The sequence below is a fragment of the Acomys minous genome (genome assembly GCF_964271855.1).
Source record: "Acomys minous genome assembly, chromosome: 9".
NCBI classification, from domain to species: domain Eukaryota; kingdom Metazoa; phylum Chordata; class Mammalia; order Rodentia; family Muridae; genus Acomys; species Acomys minous.
Window position 1 is genome coordinate 73,880,598 of NC_140490.1, and position 21,965 is coordinate 73,902,562.

General features: G+C 39.7%; 1 protein-coding gene across 4 annotated transcripts in view; it reads left to right on the forward strand.

The window, feature by feature from the left end:
• The window catches only part of SUGCT (succinyl-CoA:glutarate-CoA transferase), a 701,020-nt gene that overhangs the window by 79,244 nt on the left and 599,811 nt on the right, over positions 1 to 21,965 (forward strand). For all 4 annotated transcript variants that reach the window (XM_084796224.1, XM_084796226.1, XM_084796223.1 and 1 more), the window contains exon 8: positions 5 to 148. In XM_084796224.1, the coding sequence (XP_084652350.1) occupies positions 5 to 148 (144 nt within the window). The remainder of the gene's footprint in view (positions 1 to 4; positions 149 to 21,965) is intronic.

A 21,965-nucleotide genomic window follows, 5' to 3' on the forward strand; every position in this document is an offset into this window, starting at 1 on the left:
TCAGGATGGAGATCCTGTTCGTCCAGGAGTGGCCATGACTGACCTTGCCACTGGCCTGTTTGCCTATGGAGCCATTATGGCTGGCCTCATACAACGTTATAGAACTGGAAAAGGACTGTTCATTGATTGTAATCTACTGTCATCTCAGGTACCAATCCATATAACATTTTAGTTGGGATGCATTTGGGATAGAATCCAATGATCACATGTCTAAAACCCATTAAAACAAACCCATTAAAATAAAAAAGCAAAACACCCCCCATATACTACCACTTTAATATATTTTCTTTCATAGTCTAATTGAGAATCATTCTTTTACAATTTGAACACTGTTGTTGAATTATAAGTCTCAGCTCTCCTTGTAACAGAATGGTTTCAGTAGTCCTTGTGAGACACAGTTACTACTCTTTCACTGCCATGTAAGCTCTGTAACTGAGTGGCTTTGGTGCCATGTCTTCACCTTTTATGTGCCATGGACTCTCTTGTAAGCCTGGTGAAATATGTGTACCTTATTTTGGGATCATATTCTTAAGTTCATAAGATGAGATCATTGCATAACAAAAGAAGTAAGTTATATGGAAATATAGTTATCTCAATGGAAAAATCATTTCTGTGTTATATATGGCTTTTACTAACATATGGAAATTGAACTATGCTAGGTAAATGGTTTGCTCCTATGTTGTTTTCCCTGCCTGTTTTTTACTCTTCATTTTGAGGCAGTCTCCCTAGGATAACTGACCTTGAACTCAAATGATAGTCCAGGGAGTCTTCGAACTGGACTTCTTTCTGCTTTAGTGTCTGGTGACATAATTGCAACACTTTAAAATTTTGATGTAATGTTGAGAAGAAATGATATCTCAAGAAATATGCAGTAAATAACATGATATGAAAGGATGTATAAAATTATCATGGTCAAGTCATAGATAGTGCTAACACTCTGGTAGTATCATTGCTCGTGTTTATAATTGCTTAGGTCAGAGGCTGATGAAAATAATGGTATCTTTTGTACATTCATACTGTGTACCTCCTAGAACTCTATCCATAGACTGTAGAATAACCTCCCCGTGTAGACAGTTACAGTTACACTGTAGTAGGCACAAGACTGGTGAAACAGAAGGGTTAATTCATGTCTAACATGACATTTTGCCTCCTTTCTTGGATCGGACCCAGATGCCGTACCATATGTGGAAGTTGATTCTGAATAGATAATTTTTCAGGGATATGAAAAAGAAAATATCTAATTTGTGCAAGGAGACGTTTTACTGTGGGAAAATGACTTTCTAGACATAGAGATCTCAGTTGGGAATTTCAGATGTAAGTGGCATACATGGGAAAATAGTAAACTTGGAACACTACATTGGAGGTTTTTTTTTTCTCTTAGGCAAAATTAAGGAGGTGTATAGAAATAAAAGAGTCAGCATGGCTGATGGCTAAGCAGTGTGTATGAGTTTTTAACAGCAAGTTTGAATCACTGTCAGGGTTTTAATGGTTTTATAGAAGGATAAATGAACTCTCTTCAGTGGAGTTATCTCGCTTCTCTGCAGAAAGCCACAGATGGTAGTTATGGAGCTAAAACTCTATCCTTTCTCTGTGTTAATAGCCGTATTGAACCTGAGGTAAGTTAAGTAACCAAATAAAACTTACGTAGGCAATAAATGTGGGCGAGATGGATGTTTCATAGGTGTGTGATATGTGTGATCCTACAGGGTTCTGGCCTTGCTTTGTAGCTCCTACTCTCTTTTGTTTTGAAATGCTTAACATTTCTGAGCAGGAGATTTTTATTTTCGATTTTCAGCAAGCCTTCTAAATTATGTAGATTGTCAAAGAGTTTGGTCTATACTCACTTCTTTACTTTATACTTCAATCGTTATTTAATGTGTTAACTTTCAAAACAATTAGCTATTATGGCATAGTAGAGATTAAACGATCTTCTAGTATTGAACTGGCGATTCCCCATGTGGAACATGTTCTCATCTGCAAGACGGCCTCAAAATGAGTAAATTCATGTCCACATGCACACACACACATCTCTCTCTCCTCTGTCTCTCTCTTTCTTATTTTCTTCTTACACATCCTGACCACATCCTCCCCTCCTTCCACTCTTCCAAGTCCCCCTCCAGCACCACTCCCCCTCTCCCTAAGATCCACTGCTCATCCTTTTCTCTTCAGAAAAGAGTAGGCTTCTTTCCTAGTGTTATCAACCAAAGACCACGTAACAAGATATAATATTACTAGGCACAAACCCTTATTTCGAAGCTGGATGAGGCAACCCAGTAGGAGCAAAATGGTCCCCCAAATAGGCAAAAGATTCATAGACACCCACACTCCCACTGTTAGGAGTTCCATAATCATCCTAAGCTGAGCAACAGCAGCATGTATGCAGAGGCACACAGATATTTATTAAGGTCTTTAGTGTGTTTGTTTGTGTGTGTGTGTGTGTGTGTGTGTGTGTGTGTGTGTGTGATTGTGTCCATATTGATTCTTGAGACTTTAAGCTCCAATAGTCTAAGAAAATGCCCAGCCCAGTATTTGTCAAATATCAAGCAATCAGTGATATTGTATTGAGTAAGAAATATCCTCCATAAGCTTGCATATTTGAATGTTTAGTTCCCAGCTGGTGACACTGAGAAGGCTATGGAGCCTCTGGGAAGTGGAGTCTTGCCAGAGGAAGTGTGCCATTTTGGGAGCAGGCATGGAGCCTTTATAGCCTGGCCTCGGTTCCTGTTCGCTCTCTGTGTCTTTATTGGTGACACAGTGACACCTGCTAGGCTCCGCTCCTTTTGCTGCGCCTTCCCCTCTTGCTGACATGCGTTCTTTGCCCTGAGGGAATGATCTGCTGAAACTGTTAGCAAGAATAAGCATACTTCTTCCCTTAAGTAACTTTTTCTCAGGTATGTGGCTGTTGCTGTTGTTTTTGTAAACCTAATCATGTAGTTCTTAGGCTTTGGAACTGCTTTACAGGAGGCGTGCAGGATGATTTGGCCTACAAAGTCCACAGAATACTGAGAGAGGAGTTTGATGGGTCATTCTGATGGGAGTTCAGAAGACTGGAATGTTAAGTAACGTGTAGCCAGTGGAGGCCTGGGCTAGTGAAGTGTGGAAGTGGCTTGCTGTGATTACATCTGGGAAAAGAAACATGGCGGTGTTCTGTCCATTGGGTGAGGCTGAATTAAAAAGTAATAGACAAATTTCACCGGTAGAAGATAGCATAGCATTTAGCCTGTGACATGGATATGTCCCACTGTTCTTGTTCGACAGCGAGAGCAAAGGGATGAAATACATGAAATTTGGCAAGGAAAGTTATGTGAGCACGTTTAAAATTGTGGACAAGGAGCACAACACTCAGGGGAAAAGCATTTATATTTGTTAATCTCACTGTCTTCAAGTATCCTGACTTCAAAGTGCCCTGAAGGCAAGACCCCACCCAATAAAAGCCTGTAAAAATGCAAATGTATTTGAAAGGAGAAAGCAGCCTGACTGAGGATGCCACAAAATGTGTTCTTTGTTGGAAATAACTGCCTAGGAAAGCGATTTTGCAGATTCATCCACCAGGGCGTACCCAGGAAACTACAGCTGTGGTTTAAAACAGCCAGGCTAAAGCTTGGGCTGGCAGCAGAGCTTGCTAGTGTGGTCTAAATGATACTAATGGTTGCTAGGGTGAGACTAAAACAGGAAACATACACCTTGCAAGTAAAGGGTTTTATTTGCAGTTAAGAATAAATTCATGTTTGTCATATGTTTGTTTGACCCATCTTCATGGAATGTGCTTAATCTCATGTGGGTGAGAGGTAAGTGGACAGGAAATACTTAAGGATGCATGCTTGCTCCTGATTGGATGTATGTGGGAGGTACTTAGGCAGGAAATATGTCAGGATGTTTGCTTGTGCCTGATTGGACACAGCTTGTGGTGAATTATGGGTTTTGCTTTCTTAAGCTCCTGGAAAGTGTGACTTGTGGCCATTTTTTCCCCCTGAGAATCTAGAGATGGACCTGGCCAGAGTCCATTCATGTGGCCAGTATTTAATTAAAGCTTGCTTCAAGTTTGCTCTTAAGTTCTTGTAGCTGTCTTGTTCTTGACTGGTGGGATTAACTCTAGCATGAAAAGTGCAAAACTGAGGGGCGATGGAGTCTTATGTCTTACTCCAAAGTTACAGGATGCTGCTGAGGTCAGGCAATGTATGGCCATGTTAGAGCCTCTGTAAGAGGTCCTGAAAGGCTGTTTCATGAAGCTGAGATTTTGTCAATCTCAGTTGCAATGGAGGGCCCAGAATGTTGGAGATGCCAGACCACCAGACATCTGCCAAGGAAAGAGGCAGTCTGTGTTAGAGAGGGGTTATATATGTTACGAGTAACAGATCTGGAGGGAGCAGGTCAGCCAAACCTCCTGGAGAGCAGATGGATCCATCATGAGTCCAAGATGCTTGATTTGGTGCTTCAGGGTTAGATATCTGCCCTATTGCAATTTGGTTTTCATTTGGTCCAATGTTTTTCTTGATATGTTTCTATTCCTCCCTTTTGCAGTGGGAATTTCTACTCTTTGCCACTGTATATTGGAAGTTGCAAACTTGTTCAAGTATATAATTTTAACCCACCATTAAAAGATTATATTTCAAAATAGACTGGACTTTGGAACAGTGTTGGGACTGTCTATGGGAACATGTGAAATCTACTGAATACATTTTGCTCTATTAAGTTGGCCATTAACATAGATTGGGGTCAAAGACTAGATGTGGTTTGAGTGGAAAATGTCCCTTCTAGATTAATGCATTTGATACTTGGTTCCCAAGCTGGTGGCACTGTTTGGGATGGTTGTGGAGCCTTTAGGAGATATAATCTTACTTAAAGAAGTAGGGCTCTGTGGACAGACCTTGAGACTTTATAGGCAGACAGAAAGAACTCTTTTTGTCTGTTTTAGGATTTCTAGTGCAGTGTAGCCTACCCGGCTCCTGCTTCTCATGCCTTCTCTGGAAGGAGCAGCTTTTTTTTCTTTTTCTTTTTCTTTTCTTTTTCTTTTTTTTTTTTGGTGAGGCATGAGAGGTACACGTACTTGTGGGTGTAAGGGTAAGATTTAAGATGCAGTCAGTTATGAACTATGCCAGTCTAGCAGATTCGTGGTAGTAGATTCTCTTCTAAGATTCATGAACTCTATTCAGCCCCAGGAAATTTGACTACATTTCTGGGAGAATACATGATTTTCCGACGAGTGAGCTTTAAATTAATTTGGATAGCTGTTGGTTATCACCAAAATGTGCGTGCCACTTTTTGTACTCTTATTTACTTTTCTACTGCTATGATAAAACACCACGAACAAGGGAACTTATAGCAGGAAGAGCTTACTTTAGGCTAACAGTGCCATTTGGTTAGAGTCCATGATGGAGGGTTGGAGGTATCAGGTGACGGGTAACAGGTATAGCATCAAAAATCTCAGACCTGGAACCACAAACACGAAACAAAGAGAGCTAACTCAAAGTGACATGAATCTTTAGAAACCTTAAGGCCTGCTCTCATCCAGCAATGCCACACCTCCTTGTCTTCCCCAGGGACTCACTGATGGGACCTAGCGTTCCAATGCCCAATACTTAAGGTGGACTCTTTATCAAACCAGCACCTGCAGCTCTGTGGCAATCTTTCTGGGTGCACCTGCACCTCTGTGGCAATCTTTCTGGGCTGGTCCTTGTTGTGGTTCACAGGTTTCACAGCACGGAAGGACTGTAATTGCTTTGCTCCCTTGGCAGCTTGCATAGAACTTTCTGGCACTATGGAAGTTTGACTGCGGGAAGGCAATTTCCAGGTTAGATCCAGCTTTAGCCCTCTGAGTCCTGTGCTGTAGGTGTGCAGTGACTTCAGCAGTAGGTGATTACCTTCAAGCTCTGAGAGGCAACCACAGGCAATAGCAGTGACCTACATTGTCTTCAAAGTCACTACCCTGATCAAACACTCAAAAGGAGATTTTGTAGGGCTAGGGCACTAGGGCTTTTGTTAGTATATGGTTCTTGTGGGGAGCTCTGTCAGTACAAATGGCATAACTTCATATTTATGTGTGTGGTTATATATGTTTATATTATATAATGCATATATACATATATAAATCACCCACAGTTGCATGTATATAATTTTAGGTAAATATAAAATACTGTGATTCCTTGAGGCTTTATCAAACAATCTTAGTGTTATTTTTCCTCCTTCCTCCTTTTCCTTCTGGATTGACCTCCTCCCTTCTCTAGTTGAAGTTCCCTCCCAGTTTTTCTGATTTTGCCTTCATATCACCGGCATCCTGCTATTCCCCTCTACACATCTCTCCCACAGCCCATTTATTCCTTTCCGGTTTCTGCAGTTATTCTGTGCTATACACTCACGTATGAAGGTTTGGAGCTAGGAACCACAGTTGAAGGGTAATATGTGACATTTATCTTTCTGGCTTTTTATTCCCAATGGAAAGTTTTTTAAAATATTTTTGACAATTTCATACTCAAACATAGTATTTACATATTTCTATTTCCTCCTTTCTTCCGACTTCATACTCCAAACTTCCTCCAGACTTTTTCTATAATTAAGGTAGCTTTATACACACACACACACACACACACACACACACACACACACACACACACAGACACACACAGTCTACTAAGTTCATTTATAGTTCTTAGGTGCGTGTGTGTTGAGGGATGAACACTTGGAATTGGATAATGTATCAAGAGCTTGTCCCTGGAGACGCTGCTTCTCCCTCTCAGCAGCCACTGACTGCCTGCAGCTCTTCATGTAGAGGTGGAGCCTTGTCACTTCCCTCCGTGCTTGTATGTATATTGGTGATGCTATGCAGGTCACCAACAGTTGTTTCGTGATTGCAGCATTCCTCTTATGCCTTGAAGACAGTAGCTAGTAGCAGGTGTCCTGGGCCTACGGTTCTTCACTTTTTTTCTTCTTCATCCATAATTTTTCCTGAGCCCCAGGTGTAGATTTTGTATTTGAGATATTATCAGTTGAGGGTGGGTACCCATGGGCACTTATTCTCCGCATTTTGACCAGGTGCAAGTTTTTGTAATAAGCTTCATAGGCTGATAAAAGAATCCTGATGAGGGCTGAGAGATACACTTATTTGTAGTTATAAGGATAAGTATTTAGAACACAATTAGAATTTATTTTTATTTAGGAAAGTGGTAGTAGTAGGCTTTCCTCTAGGGTTTATGATATCTACAGTTGCCTTCGTTTACAGTACCAGGTATGAATTCTGCCATATTGAGCAGGCTTTACGTTCAATGATATAGCTGCTGGCTCCCCTCAACATGTAAGTGCCACTGTTGCACCATTGGTGACATCTAGCCAGGCTGGTCATTGTGGTTCATAGGCTTTACAGCTGCGTGGGAATATTGATTCCTTTTTTTTCTCATTCTAGTTTGCCTTGTATTGCTAGGATAAAGGTCATGACACACACACACACACACACACACACACACACACACACACACAAATACCCCAAAAAGCAAACAAACAATTTGGCTTCCATGTCTTGCTAATAGTCCATCATGGAGGATGCCAAGGCAGAAATCAAACACTATAAGAGTCTGGAGGCAGGAATGAAACACCACGGAGGGATGCTACTCACTGGCTTGCTCCGAGTGGATTGCTTATCCTGCTTCCTTATACAATCTGGAGCCACCTGACTGTGGGTGGCACCACCTGTGATGAGCTAGGCCCTCTCACATTAATCCTCAATCAAGAAAATGCCTTACCCACTTGCTTATCAGCCAATCTTATGAAGCCATTTTCTCAGCTGATGCTCTTTCTTCCCAGATTACCCTAGCGTATATTTTGTTGACAAAAGAACTAAGCAGCACACCTTCTTTGACAGCTTGCACAGCACCTTCCGATACTGTTAGATCTGGTTCTCAGGGAGGCGGCTTCTGAGTCGGTACCAGCTTGAGTCCCCTAAGCCCTCTGTCTGGAGGGTGTGGTGTCTTCAGCATTAGTGTCTCACCTCGGGAGGCAACCAAGAGCAATGACAACTGTTTTGGGAGTGTCTTGGACATTCCTTGACCAGTAACTCAAAGGGAGGGTTCCAGTGCTTGGTGTAAGGATAAGGATGCAAATGTGTCATCTGGGGTTGGACACCCATGGTCAGTTGTTCCTTGTAGTTTGACTAGTTGTGGCTTTCTGTAATAGTCTTCTGCTGAAAGAAGAAGCTTCTTCCATGAAGGATAAGATCTAAACTTATCTGCGGGTATAGAGTTAAGTAAAATGTAGTTAGGAAATATACTAGTGTTCTGGCTAGTGTTTTGTCAACTTGATACGAGCTAGAGTCATTTGGGAAGAGGAGACCTCAATTGAAACCCCCAGGGCAGGTGTTCCTGAGTTTTATAACAAAGTAGCTGAGCAGGCCATGAGGAGCAAGCCAGTAGGCAGCCTATCTCTGAGGCTTTTGCTTCCCGTTCTGCCTCATGGTTCCTTCCCTGAATTCCTTTCCTCACTTCCCTCAGTCATGGAGTATGATCTGAGAGCTGTAAGCTGAAACAAACCACTTCACAAGTTGCCTTTGGACATGGTGTCTTGTCACAGTAATGACAACTTAACTAAGACAACTGGTTTAGGAGAGTGGTAGTAGCTGCCCGTGTCCCCCCTCCCCGAAGCCTACCATAGTCTGTGGCTTTATTAGTCACAGGCAGGCAGCTAGGTTTCTGTTACCAGCTGTGCTTTACCTCTTGTGCTGCAAGTCCCATTAGAGAACTGTTGTTTACCATCCAGATACATGTGCGGCTATTGTACCTTTAGAGTAACTCTGCCATCCTGGCCATTGTTGTGGTTCATAGTGATCGATGCTGTGTACCACTGCTGATTGCTTTTCTGTTATAGCTGATTGCATAGCATCTTCCTGTACTATGGAAGCTAATCCTTGTAGAGGGGGCTTTTGGGTCAGATCCAACTTGAACGCTCCCAATCCTGAGTCCAAAGTGTCTTCAGCAAGAGCCTTTACCTTCAACTTTTGGGAAGCACCCAAGGGAATCAGCAGTGGCTTACGTTGTTTTGTGAGTCTTTTGTACTCCTTGATCAATGACTCAAGATGCGGTTTCCTTTGTCCCTGTGCTGCGATATTGTTAGTCTGTGTCTCTTGGAGGCGTTTATCCCAAGTGGCATAGCTTCATTTGAACTATATCTATATTTATATATAATTTTCTAGTTCTATATAACTTACTTGGAAATTTTATGGTTTTTCTTTACATCTGAATAATATCTCATTGTATATGTATACCACCTTTTCATTTTTCACTTATCAGTTGGAAGACATTTAGTTTTTGTTTATTTCTTAGCTATTCCGAATAGAGCAGCCACTAATACAGCTGCACAGCTACCTATGGAGTAGGATGCTATATCTCAAAGTCATTTTAAATTGTACTTTCCTGATTTCCATGACTACTGTACCCTTTCCCAATATTTTTAACCATTTCTATTTTTCCAGAGAAGTCTCTGCTCATGTCCATACCCCATTGTCAATTCAGTCAGTTTTCTTCATTCTTTATGTTTTGACTTCTGTGTAGAGTATAGTATTAATCATTTATTTATCAACTTTTTAACTACCAAAGATTTTCTCCCTCTTATAGGCTTCCTTTTGACCTGACTGATCATTTCCCTTGCTCCACAGCAGAGTGATCTTTGAGTCCCATGTATTAATTTTTCACCTTATGTCCTGAATGAATAGAATTCCATGCACAATATTTTTTCCTGTACCTGTGTTTTACAAGGTGCTATCTATATTTCTTCCAGCACATTCAGCATTTTAGGTTTTACCTTGAGGTCTTTAATCCATTTGAAGATTATTTTTGTACAGGATGTTAGATGTGGGTGTAGCCTCATTACTTTATATGTGGATATCCAATTTTTCCCAGCACAGTTGTTGATGATATTGACGTTCCTCAGTATGTTTTTTAGGGACCTTTGTCAAATGTCAGATGGCTGTAATTGCATGTACTTATTATTTGCCTCTTCTGTTTTATTCCATTGAAGACTTTATATGCTAACACCAGGCGAGTTGTATTGTAAATTGGATTGAGTCCTGAAAGTCAGAACTTGATGAATGGGTTAAACCATACCTGGCACTAGCTATTGGGTTAGTTCTGTTCACCCCATATTAGGGCTGGGTAAGAAACGTTGCCCAGAGAGAGCATGATATGGGATTTTTGACTGAGGGCCCTGTATGGGTGTTGAGTACATAATTTATAAATATTTATTGTATTGATATATAGGGTTGTTTGAAGATACAATGCAATAAAGGATGCGAAAAAAATCATTGTAAATTGGACAGTATTCTGTTGATGGCTAGCTGTATATTCATTTGGTTACTGCAATATATTTGGTTAGATATGTGCTGAAATTGAAAAGTTACATATTATAATAATTATTTTGTTTTATTTATACTCTTTCACATTAGAGAAATATTGATTAATTTCAATTTATCTTTCAAATTTTAAAACATATGTATGGAGTCTAGATCCACAAATGATTAAAATCTGCTTTATGTATATAAGAAATGTTATTTTTAGGTGCTTTTCAAAGTATCATGATAGGAAACTTCTCTTTTTAAAAGAGGCATTTCTTTTATTTATTTTTAAATTAAATATTTGTTCACCCACATTTAGCACATCACACTTGTTTTTAGTTTTAGCTGCTTGGAAAATAACTTTTTCATACAGTGGCCAAAACCAACAACTTGTTTTGATCACATTATATAGAATGATGAATGACATTCAATGCCAACCACTAAAAACGTGATTTTGAACTCTCTTAAAAGTGACCTACTGTACAATAGAAATAATTATGCTTGATTTGAATAGTAGCTAATTATTAACTCAAAGATGATTGCCTCAACCACAACAAAACCATTTCAGCGAGTTCACTGTGGAGACATGATGGTGCCCGGGATGTGGTTTGTAGTGGGCACGAAATATTTTGTAGTTTCAAAGCTATAAACTTTTAACCCTTGTCATAAAATTCTTTTGATTTTCTTTTGGTCTTAATATGATTTAAAGTTGTTCACTCAAGATTGTCTAATGTCAGCATCTAAATACTGTGTCCTTAGATGATATTGGAAAAGAGCAAGGAAGTGGGTGTGGATGTGGTTCCAATTATTCTGGTGCTCTTACTCTTCTGTTGTGGCTTTCAGAAGTATCGTTTGTAAGTTTAATATCCTTCCTGTACGTAATTGTAACCAGGCTTCCTTAATTATTCTATAGTGAGTTAGCATTTAGTTCCACAGTTATTTTCAGAGATAGAGCATTTTGTCACTTTTGATGCCATGATCTCTTCCCATATTTGAATATTGTTCATAGTATATGTAAAAAAAATGTTAGGTTTTATGAAAGTTTAACTCATCGTAGTACAATCTTATCAGTAAGCTTTTCAAATCACAAGCAAGTATACTCATCTGAAACTTATTATTTTGTTCTGTTAGGTACACTTATGTTTGTAATATTCAGTTTACTTTTTTAAAAAGTTGATTTTATTGAAGTATATGTTGTATACCATAAAATACAGCTTAAATTTCAGCTTAGTGATTTTTAATAAATTTATAAAATTACAAATTTACCACTATAAATCAGGATCTGAAGCACATATTCATACAGTGATCTTTGGTTTCATACGAGGTCAGAGAAGACCTACTTTGGGTTGGCGAGGGATCCAGAGCTGGTCTGATTCAGAAAAATTCAGGGCTCATTTTAACATCTGTTACTCTAGGAATTTGACATTTGTGGATTTTTTTCTATAAAGTATTAAAAAATTGTGTTATGTAACTGCATTAATATAAAGATGAATACTGTTCATTATTTTATTTGCTGTTATTAATTTTTTTCTATTTTTAAGAAAGAAATTATAATTAAACCCTAAAGTACTGTGGGGATCAGACATGTCTATCTTACCTAATTGGTTCTAGAAGAATCAAGGTAAGAAATTAGTTTTATAATTACTTATTTGCAAATGTACCAAATAAATGAGAAAGGAGAAAGAAGCTGTGCATTCATGAAGGAACGGGACCTAAAACCAAATTATGTTGAGGTGCAGGTAGGGGATTGTCAGGTCCGGAAGCGCACAGTCGATGGTGAAGGAAGTTGAGACAGTGAAGTAGGGGAACAAAACTGGCAACGTCAGAAAGTTCAAAAGCTCAGGAACAGGGATTTGGAATTTTAATATCTCTTTTATGAGGCCCATTGCATTCTTGCTTTGATGACTTCATCATCCCTTGCATATCTGTTGTCAGTTCTTGTAATTAAATTAAGTTTATTTTTAAAAATTTCATATCTAGGTATCATAAGTACATGATTTCCTTTTAATTCCCCTCCTCCCAACCTTTCAATACCTTCAACAACCTCTTTCAAATGTCTGTTCCCTTTTCTTTAATTATTGTTATACACACACACACACACACACACACACACACACACACATATACACACACACACACAGCTTGCTGAGTCCACCTAGTATTGCTCATATGTGTATGTTTTAAGCACTGATCATTTGGAATTGGATAAATAATTGGCCTCATCCCCAGGAGAATATTAATCCTCCTTTGTTTTGCTTTGTTAATTTCCTATGGTTTATCATTCACACCTGCATGCTGGCGTGCCGATGGGTGTTGTCATCATTCAGGTCTATGTTTAAGCACGCATATTGTTGACACTTCAAAGATATAGCTTTCTTCTTATATACAAAGATACTATTTCACTGCAGACTTCATGGTCCTCTGGCTCTTAAAAATTTTCTGGTTTTTAAAAAATTGAGTCTTCAGTGTAGGAGTTCTGTTGTAGATGTATCAGTTGAGGCTGGACACCCCACAGTCAGTTTTCTCTCATTTTCTCTAACAGTCTCCTTCTCTTTAAAAAAAGGTTTCTTTGATGAGGGGTGAGATCTGCACTTATCTATGGATGTAAGGATCGGTATTTTGAATGCGGTTAGGGATTACAGTTTTTAGGAAAGAGGCAGTAGTAGGCTCTCCTCTGAGATCTATGACCTCTCTTGTGGGTTGTTGGCTAAATGTTCAGTACTAGGCACGGTTTCCTTCCTGTAGAGTAGACTTTAAGCTCAATTAGAGATCTGTTGCTTACCACTCAGATGCAAGTGGCACTCTGCATCTTTAGCGATATCTTGCCATGCTGGTCATTATGGTTCATATGCATCAGAGCTGACTGTGGCTTCTGATTGCTTTTCACTCTTGGCAGCATGTTCTATTAAGGCTAGTTCTTCTTCGGGAAAAGGCTTTTTGAGTGAGACCCAGCTGAATTCCTTCAAGTCCTGTGTTTTAAGTTCCTGGTGGCTTCAGAAATAGGGACTTGCCTTCAATTTCTAGGAGTCAATCAAAGGCAGCAATGGTAGTGTATACTGTTCTCGTGGTCTCTGGCTCCTCTGACCAACAACTCAGAATCAGATTTCTCATGCCTGGTGCTGGGGGTTTTGTTATATAGTAGTCAGTGACTCATGTTGGAAGCATTATTACCTCAAACAGCATAACTTATTTAAATATATATAAATATATGCACACACACATATATATATATAATATTAATTTTAGGTGATATTAATTTTCCAACTATCCACAGTGTTATTTATTCCTCCGTCTTCCCTCTCTTTATGTGTTGTCTTACTGTCTTCTTTCCCAATTAAATCCATCTTGCCCCACATAGTTCACTAAAGAAGAAAAAAATGTTTAAGTAATATCTTTAGAAATGTTCATTATCCTTAGCAATTATGGAAATTCAAATTAAAACAGCTTTGAGGATTTATCTTAGTTAGTGAAAATGGATAAGAGCAACACGGCAACTACCAAAGCAGTGCTGAAGATGTGGCGGGGTTGCAAACTGGGGCAGCCACTCTGGAACCCAGTGTGGAGAATTCTCAAACAGAAATCAACGTACTAGACAACATAGCTCTCTACCTCCTGACATATGCCCAATGACTCAACACCCTACTCCACAGGTAGTGCTCATCATGCTCATTGCTGCTCTAATCACAATAGCTAGGGCATGGAGACAACCTCTGGTCTGGGTTACTTCACTCACTGTAATGTTTTCTTTCTTTCTTTTTTCCCTAGTTCTTGTTTTATTTTGACAATTATATTTCTATATCATATACCTTACTAAAATAAGCACTGGGCGCATGGGGGTTAAATTGATGACAATAAGGAGACATCTAATATGATAGATATTGAGTTACATTCAGAATTTTAGACTCACCCAGATAGGAAAATGTTTTCTTCAAGGTTGCCAAATACAAACAACTGAAACACTAGGAATGTAACATGAATGTAATTCATGCTCTGTGGTTCTTCTTGCTGTATATAGTTTATTTTATATAGGTGTAACAATATAAACATATATGTAAAAATTTTAAAAATTAATAAAAAAGAAAATACTAAGACAAACATTTACCATCTTAAAAAAAAAGGAGACATCTAAGTGTGTTGCAGTTGCTATGATCAAAGGTCATAAACTGGGTTCTTTATAAACAGAAAACATATATTTCTTAAAATTCTGCAGGCCAAGGTCAAGGCACAGTCAAGTGGTGGGAGAGAGGATTGCTTTCTCTCTCCCTTTTACAAGGGCACTATCTCCATTCCAGTCATGAGGTAATCACCACTGCGCCCTCCTCCCCTAAAGCCTTACATTGTACTCTGAACTGTCACGAAGAAATCTTAACGATTCAGCCTGTGCATTTTACAGGGGGTACAAAAACATCTGGACCTCTGCACCGCGGCCAAAGGGGAGTTGTTGAGCCGATGAGTGCCGACACAGCCCTCCCTCTGCCTTTCAGAAATGTCTTTTCAGAGAAAAAATCAGTTGTTTCTAAGGCGTAGTTGATCAAGGTGAGTTTTAAGGTCAAGAGATGATGGGTTTTCCTTGCAACCAGCTAATCTAGCTGTGGAGCCGCTTGTGAGCCATGGTGTGATCCTTCTGGGCGGGAAAAGAAGTGGCCTGCCTGCAGAAGACCCAGCCAGTCAATACTCTAGCAGGGAAACGGAAGGGGATTTCCAGGCTGAGGTGCTGTTGGAAGCTGATGGATGTTGGGGACTAGAGAGTGAGTTTTCTTCAACAGCGTGGCCCATCGTAGGTTGCCCATGTTCCAGTTGACAGAGCCCTGCCACCGTGAGATGGTGTCTTCCAGACACGACAGGAAAGATGTTTTCTGTTTTCTAGTTCCATCCACTCACCTGTAAATTTCCTGGTTCCACTTTTCTTTACGGCCAGATAGGATTCCACTGTGTATACGAACCACATTTCACCATCTGCTCATCAAGTTGTGGCAGTCATTGGTTGGCCGTTCCCTCAATCTCTACTTCATCTCTATCCTTGTATGTCTTGTAGGCAGGACAGATTTTGATCTTAAGGTTTTTTGGGTGGGTTGTTGTTGCCCTTCCTCCCCTGGAAGTCCTGCCTGGCTGCAGGAGCTGGCCACTTCAAGCTCCGTATCACTCGCTGCTAGGGGCCTCAGCTAGAGTCCCTCCCATAGACTCCTGGGAGCCTCCCCTAACCCACGCCTCCAGCTTCTCTCAGGATGCTGCCCGCCCCGTTGATTTTCATTCTCTTTCACAGCCCTTCCCCTGTTCTCCTCACATCTGATCTGCATCCCTGTTCTCCTTCCCACCCGCTCTGGCACCCAGGTCCCTCCCTCCATTCATCTCAGATATCTATTTTATTTCTCCTTCTTTGTGAGGTTCAAGCATCCTCCCTTGGGTCTGTGGATTGTAGCATGGTTATCCTGTACTTTATGGCTAATATCCACTTATAAGTGACTATACATACCATGTGTGTGTCTTTCTGGTTCTGGCTTCCTCACCCAGGATGATAATTTTTAGTTCCATGCATTTACATGCAAATTTCACGTGTCTGAGTAGATTCCATTGTGTAAATGTACCACACTTTTATTTTTTAATCTATTCTCAGTTGAGGGACATCTAGGATGTTTCCAGTTTCTGGATATTATGAATAAAGCTGCTAATGAATATAGTTGAGCAATTGTCCTTGTAGTATGGTGGATCATCTTTTGGGTATATGCTCAGGGTTGCTATACTTGGGTCTTGAGGTAGAGCTATTTCCAATTTTCTGAGAAACCACCATATTGATTTCCAAAGTGGCTGCACATGATTATACTCCTGCCTGCAATGCTCCTCATCCTTGACAACATGTGCGGCCACTTAACATTTTGATCTTAGCCAGTCTGGTACGTGTAAGATGGACTCTCAGAGTTGTTTTGATTTTCCTTTCCCTGATGACTAAGGATGTTGAAATTTCTGTAAATGCTTCTTGGCCATTAGAAATTCCTTCATTGAGAGTTCTCTGTTTAGTACTCCATTCTGTAATTGAGCTATTTGGTTTATTGGTGTCTGATTTCTTGAATTCTTTATATATTTTGGACATTAGCCCTTTGTTGGATGTAGGTTTGGTGAAGATCTTTCACCAGTATGAGGACTGCTGTTTTGTCCTATTCACAGTGTCCTTTGCTGTATAGAAGCTTTTCAGTTTCAGCATGCCCCACTTATTAATTGTTGATCTTAGAACTAACTGTTCAACTGTTCTTCAGGAAGTTGTCTTATGTACCAATGCATTTAAAACTATTTCCTACCTTTTTTCATATTAGATTTAGTGTATCCATTATTTACTTATTTATTGTTGTATTTCTTTAAAAAATTTAATGATTAACTTTACATCATATCTCCCTCTCCTCTCCTCCAGTCTCACCATCACTCCCTATTTCCCCATCCCCCTTCTTCTACTCCTTGGAGAAGGGGAGCCCTCCAGTCATGTCAAGTTGCATCAGGACTGAGTGTATCCTCTTTCTCTGTGGCCTGTCAAGGTAGCCATGCCAGAGGGAAGTGATCAAAAAGCAGGTAACATGTCAGAGACAGCCCACAGCCCCCATACTGGGAGACCCATATGAGGACCAAGCAGGCCATTGCCTACATCTGTGTAAAGTACCTAGGTCCAGTCCATGCTTGGTCCTTGGTTGGAGCTTTAATCTCCACAGTCCCCTCTGGGCCCTTGTTAGTTGGCCTTGTTGGTCTTCTTGTGGAGTTTCTGTCCTCTTTGAGTCCTTCTATCCTTTCCCCGACTCATCCACAACACTCTCTGTGCTCTTCACAGTGCTTGGCTGTGGGTCTCTGTGTCTGTTTCCATTTCTTTCTAGGTGGAGGCTCTCAGAATACAACTATGCTAGGCTCCTGTCTGCAGTTATAGCAGAGTATTTTTAATAGTATCATGGGTTTGATGTATCCCATGGGGTGGGTCTCAGGTTGGGCCAGGCATTGGCTGGACATTTCCTCAGTCTCTGCTTCATTTTTGCCCCTGCACATCTTATAGGCAGAGAACATTTTGGGTTGAAGTTTTTGTATGTGGGTTGGTGTTCCCCCCTTCGGCTAAGAGTCCTGTCTACTTAGGTGGCCTCTTCGGTCTCCATGACCCCTGCTACTAGGAGTCTGAGCTAGAACCACCCTCCTATCCTTGCAGGAGTACCAGATTTTATGTTAAGGTTTTTTGATCCACTTGGACATACGTTTTGTGTAGATCAATAAATATGGATCTATTTGCATTCTACATGCAGACATTTAGTTAGACCAACACTATTTGTTGAAGATGCTTTCTTTTTTCCATTGTATGGTTTTGGATTCTTTGTCACAGACACCTGATATATCTTAGAATAGCCTTATCACCTGAGGCATGGCAGATACTAACATCTGGGCTACCTCCCATTATATCCTAACCTTCATACTGTGTTACCTGCTTCTAATAACGTCTATTCAGTTACCTCACATCCATAATCCCCAAATACTTGCTAAGCTTATTCATCTGGGACATTTCTTTCATGTGGAACTTCAAAGTTACTCTTGGCACACGTGGCTCTTTTCTATCCCATGGCAATCCTCCTCCTTCCTTTCATACCTGTCTGCTTCTCCTTCCCAAGCTCCTCTCTGTCCCCAAATCCCACAAACCTTCACCATGCCTACCTTCCTCCCGCCCTGCCCAAGTATTGGCTTTCTTTATTAATCAAACATGGAGGCAAGGTTAAACAGCAATACTTTGGGTACGTGACAGTTTGCAGTGAGAATCTCAGGTGGGAAGCAATTAACAAATACAAAGCACCAGACCATACTCCAACAGGAATTGCTTTAAGTTTCTTTGCATTTAATTTCAGGTTGGCTATTGGCTTGCTGTATATTGCCTTTATTGTGTTTAGAAATGCACATTGTATCCCTGATCTCTCCAAGACTTTTATCATGAAGGGGTGTTAGATTTTGTCAAAGGCTTTTTCAGCATTTAATGAGATGATCATGTGTGTTTTTTTTTTTTTACTTTCAGTTTGTTAATGTGGATTACACTGATGGATTATGTATATGGAACAATTGCTGCGTCCCTGGGATAAAGCCTACTTTATCATGGTGCATGATGTTTTTGGATTTAGTTTTTGAGTATTTTTTTTTGAGCATTTTTGCATTAATGTCATTAGGGAAATTGTTCTGAACTCTATCTTTGTTGAGTCTTTGTGTGGTTTTGGTATCAGGGTGACTGTGGTCTCATAGAATGAGTTTGGCAATGGTCTTTGTGTTTCTATATTGTGGACAAGTTTGAGGAGCATTGGTGTTAGCTCTTCTTTGAATGTCTGGTAGAATTCTAGAACCATCTGGCCCTGTTTTTTGTTTTTGTTTTTGTTTGTTTCTTTGTTAGTTTTGTGTGGGAGACTTTTTAATGCTTCTATTTCCTTAGGGGTTTTAGGTCTATTTAAATTGTTTACTTGATCTTGACTTAACTTTTTATGAGGTATCTATAAAAAATTTGTTCATTTCAATTAGATTTTCCACTTTTCTCGAGCGCAGGTTTTTGATGTTCCCCTTTTCATTTCTGAGTTTGTTAATTTTAATAACTGTCTGTCTGCCTTTTAGTAGATGTGACTAAGAGTTTGTCTATTGTGTTGATTTTTCTCAAAGAACCAGCTCCTGATCTTGTTGCTTCTTTAAATTGTCCTCTTTGTTTCTAATTTGTTGGTTTAAATTATCAGTTTGATTATTTTCTACTGTCTACTCTTTTTTGGGTGTGTTTGCTTTTTTTTTTTTGTTCTAGAATTTTCAGGTGTGCTTTTAGGTTGCTAGTGTGGGACCTTTCCAAGTTCATTATGAAGGTACTTGGTTCTATGAAATTTACTGTTAGTTCTGCTTTTATTGTTTCTCATAAGTTTGGATATGTTGTGTATTCATTTAAATTGATATCTAGAAAGTCTTTAGTTTCTTTCCAGACCCAGTGGTCACTGAGTAGAGAGTTGTTCACTTTCCATGAGTTTTCAGGCTTCTGTTGTTTAAGTCCAACTTTTAATCTATGGTCTCTGATAAGATTCCAGGTGTTAGTTCAATTTTCTTCTTATCTGTTGAAGCTTGCTTTGCATCCAACTGTATGTTCAATTATAGAGAAGGCACCCTGACTTACTGAGAAGAAGTTACATTCTTTTGTGTTTGGGTGAAACAAATGGTGTTTGGATGTTTGTGTTCCTTAAATATCTTTTAGACGCATTTGCTTTGAATGTCTGTTTGTTTCATTATTTCTCTGTTCAGTTTCTGTCTTGATGACTTGCCCATTGGTGAAAGTGAATCTTGAAGTCTCCCTCTACTGATGTGTAGGATGTGATGTGTGATTCAAGATTTAGTATTGTGTCTTTTATGAATGTGGATGCCCTTGCATTTAGGGTGTAGATGTCTAGAATTGAGACTTCATCGTGGTGGATTTTTCCTTTGATGAGTATGAAGTGTTTTACTCTATCTCTTTTCATTAATTTTTGTTGAAATTCTATTTTCTCCAGCTTTCTCCTCATGTCCATTTGCTTGGAAGACCCTTTTATAGCCCTTTACTCTGAGGAATGTCTGTATTTGTTGCTGAGATGTGTTTCTTATGTGCCACAGAATGATGGATCCTGTCCACTCTGTTATTATTTTTATGAGGGAATTGAGTCCATTGATGTTGAGATATATTAATGATCAATGATTGTTAATTCCTGTTATTTTGATGTTGGTGGAGGTAGTGTGTGTGTGTGTGTGTGTGTGTGTGTGTGTGTGTGTGTGTATGTGTACATGCTTTCCATCTTTTGATTTTGTTGGTGTTGAATTATGTGTTTCCTATGTTTTCTTGGATGTAGTTAACCTCCTTGGATTGGAGTTTTCCATCTAGTATCTTCTTTATGGTTGGATGTGTGTGTGTGTGTGTGTGTATATATATATATATATATATATATATATATATATATATATATATATATATATGGTTTAAATTTGGTTTTGTCATGTGATGTCTTGTTTTCTTCATTTATGGTGATTAAAAGTTTTGCTAGGTAAATAATTCTGGGCTGATGTCTATGGTATCTTAGAGTCTGCAAGACATTTGCCTAGACCTTTCTGGCTTTTAGAGTCTCCTTTGAGAAGCCAGGTGTAATTCTGATGGTCTGCCTTTATATGTATCTTGCCCTTTCCCCTTGTATCTGTTAATATTCTTTTTTTTGTTGTTGTTCTGTTTTTTTATTATTATTGGCAGGAAGATTTTTCTTTTTTGGCCAGATCTATTTATTGTTTTGTAAGCTGCTTGATGTTTTTATAGTGTCCCAGAATTCTTGGATGTTTTATGTTAGGAACTTTTTATATATAACATTTTCTTTGGCCAACATATAGATTTCTTCATTTGTACCTTCTCTGCCTGAGAGTCTCTCTTCCATCTTTTGCATTCTTTTGATGATGCTTGTGTCTGTAGTTCATGTACTCTTCCCCCAGGTTTTCCATCTGCAGGATTCCCTCAGTTTGTGTTTTCTTTATTTTTCTATTTCCCTTTTCAGGTCTTGAACAGTTCCTGCATTTCTTTAAGGGATTTACTCGTTTCCTCTTTAAAGGCTTCTATCATCTTTATAAGATTGGATTTAAGCTTATCTTCTTGTGCTTCGGCTGTGTTAGGATATCCAGGGCTTGCTGTAGTAGGACAGCTGTGCTCTGAAGGTGCCATTTTCTTCTGACTCTTGTTGTTTGTGTTCTTATGCTGGCTTTTAGGCATCTGGTTGTCCCTGGTTCCTGAGGCTTACATGAGTCCTCAAGGAGGGAGGCAGAGCCGTGGGCCTGACAGTGGAGCTCAGGGGACAGAGTGCCTCTCACTGTTGCTGGATGTGTCCCAGGGGGACACAGAACACAGGATATTGCAGGAGGGCATCTGACCTGGATGTTCCTGGTGCGCAGCAGGCCTCTTTTGGAAGGCAAACTGGATGATGGAGCTCAGGGGATAGCATACAGCTCCTTTCATTATCTTCATCTCTTCAACAAACAACTTCCACTTTACATTTCTCTACAATCACCAGAGAACACAGTATCTTCACTTTTTGTTCTGTGAGAAAATGATTTATTATTTATGAGTGCCTGCATGTTTGTGTTTCTATGTGTGTTTATGGCATAGAGTTGACTGGAGGGGTCAGAGGAAGGTATTGGATCTGCTGGAACTGAGATTACAGTTGTGAGCTGCCCAGTTTGGGTGCTGGGAACTCAATTCAGATCCTCTACAGAGGAGCAAGATCTGAGCCATCTCAAGTCCCACTACCCTTGCTCTTCTACATGTATTTATTCATGAATGTGTATGTGTGGGAGGGCACATGTACCATAGTGAACATAGAGTACAACTTTAGGAATGCATTCTCTCTGTCTTCCATAACAGTCCTGGGGTAGGACTCAGGTTGCAAGGTTTGGTGGTAATTTATCTCATTGGTTAAACATCTTAAAGTATGATAATGTCTGAGATACCAGGGATCAGTTATTAATTTTTGGGGAAGAGAGAGAGATAATTCAGGCTATACAATGTTCTGTCTGCTTGTCTGTCCATCTGCCTCTCCCTCTCTCCCTCCCTCTCTCCTTCCCTGCCTTCCTCTCTCTCCATTTACGATAATGATAGGTTGACTATTATTAAAAGATGAATTTA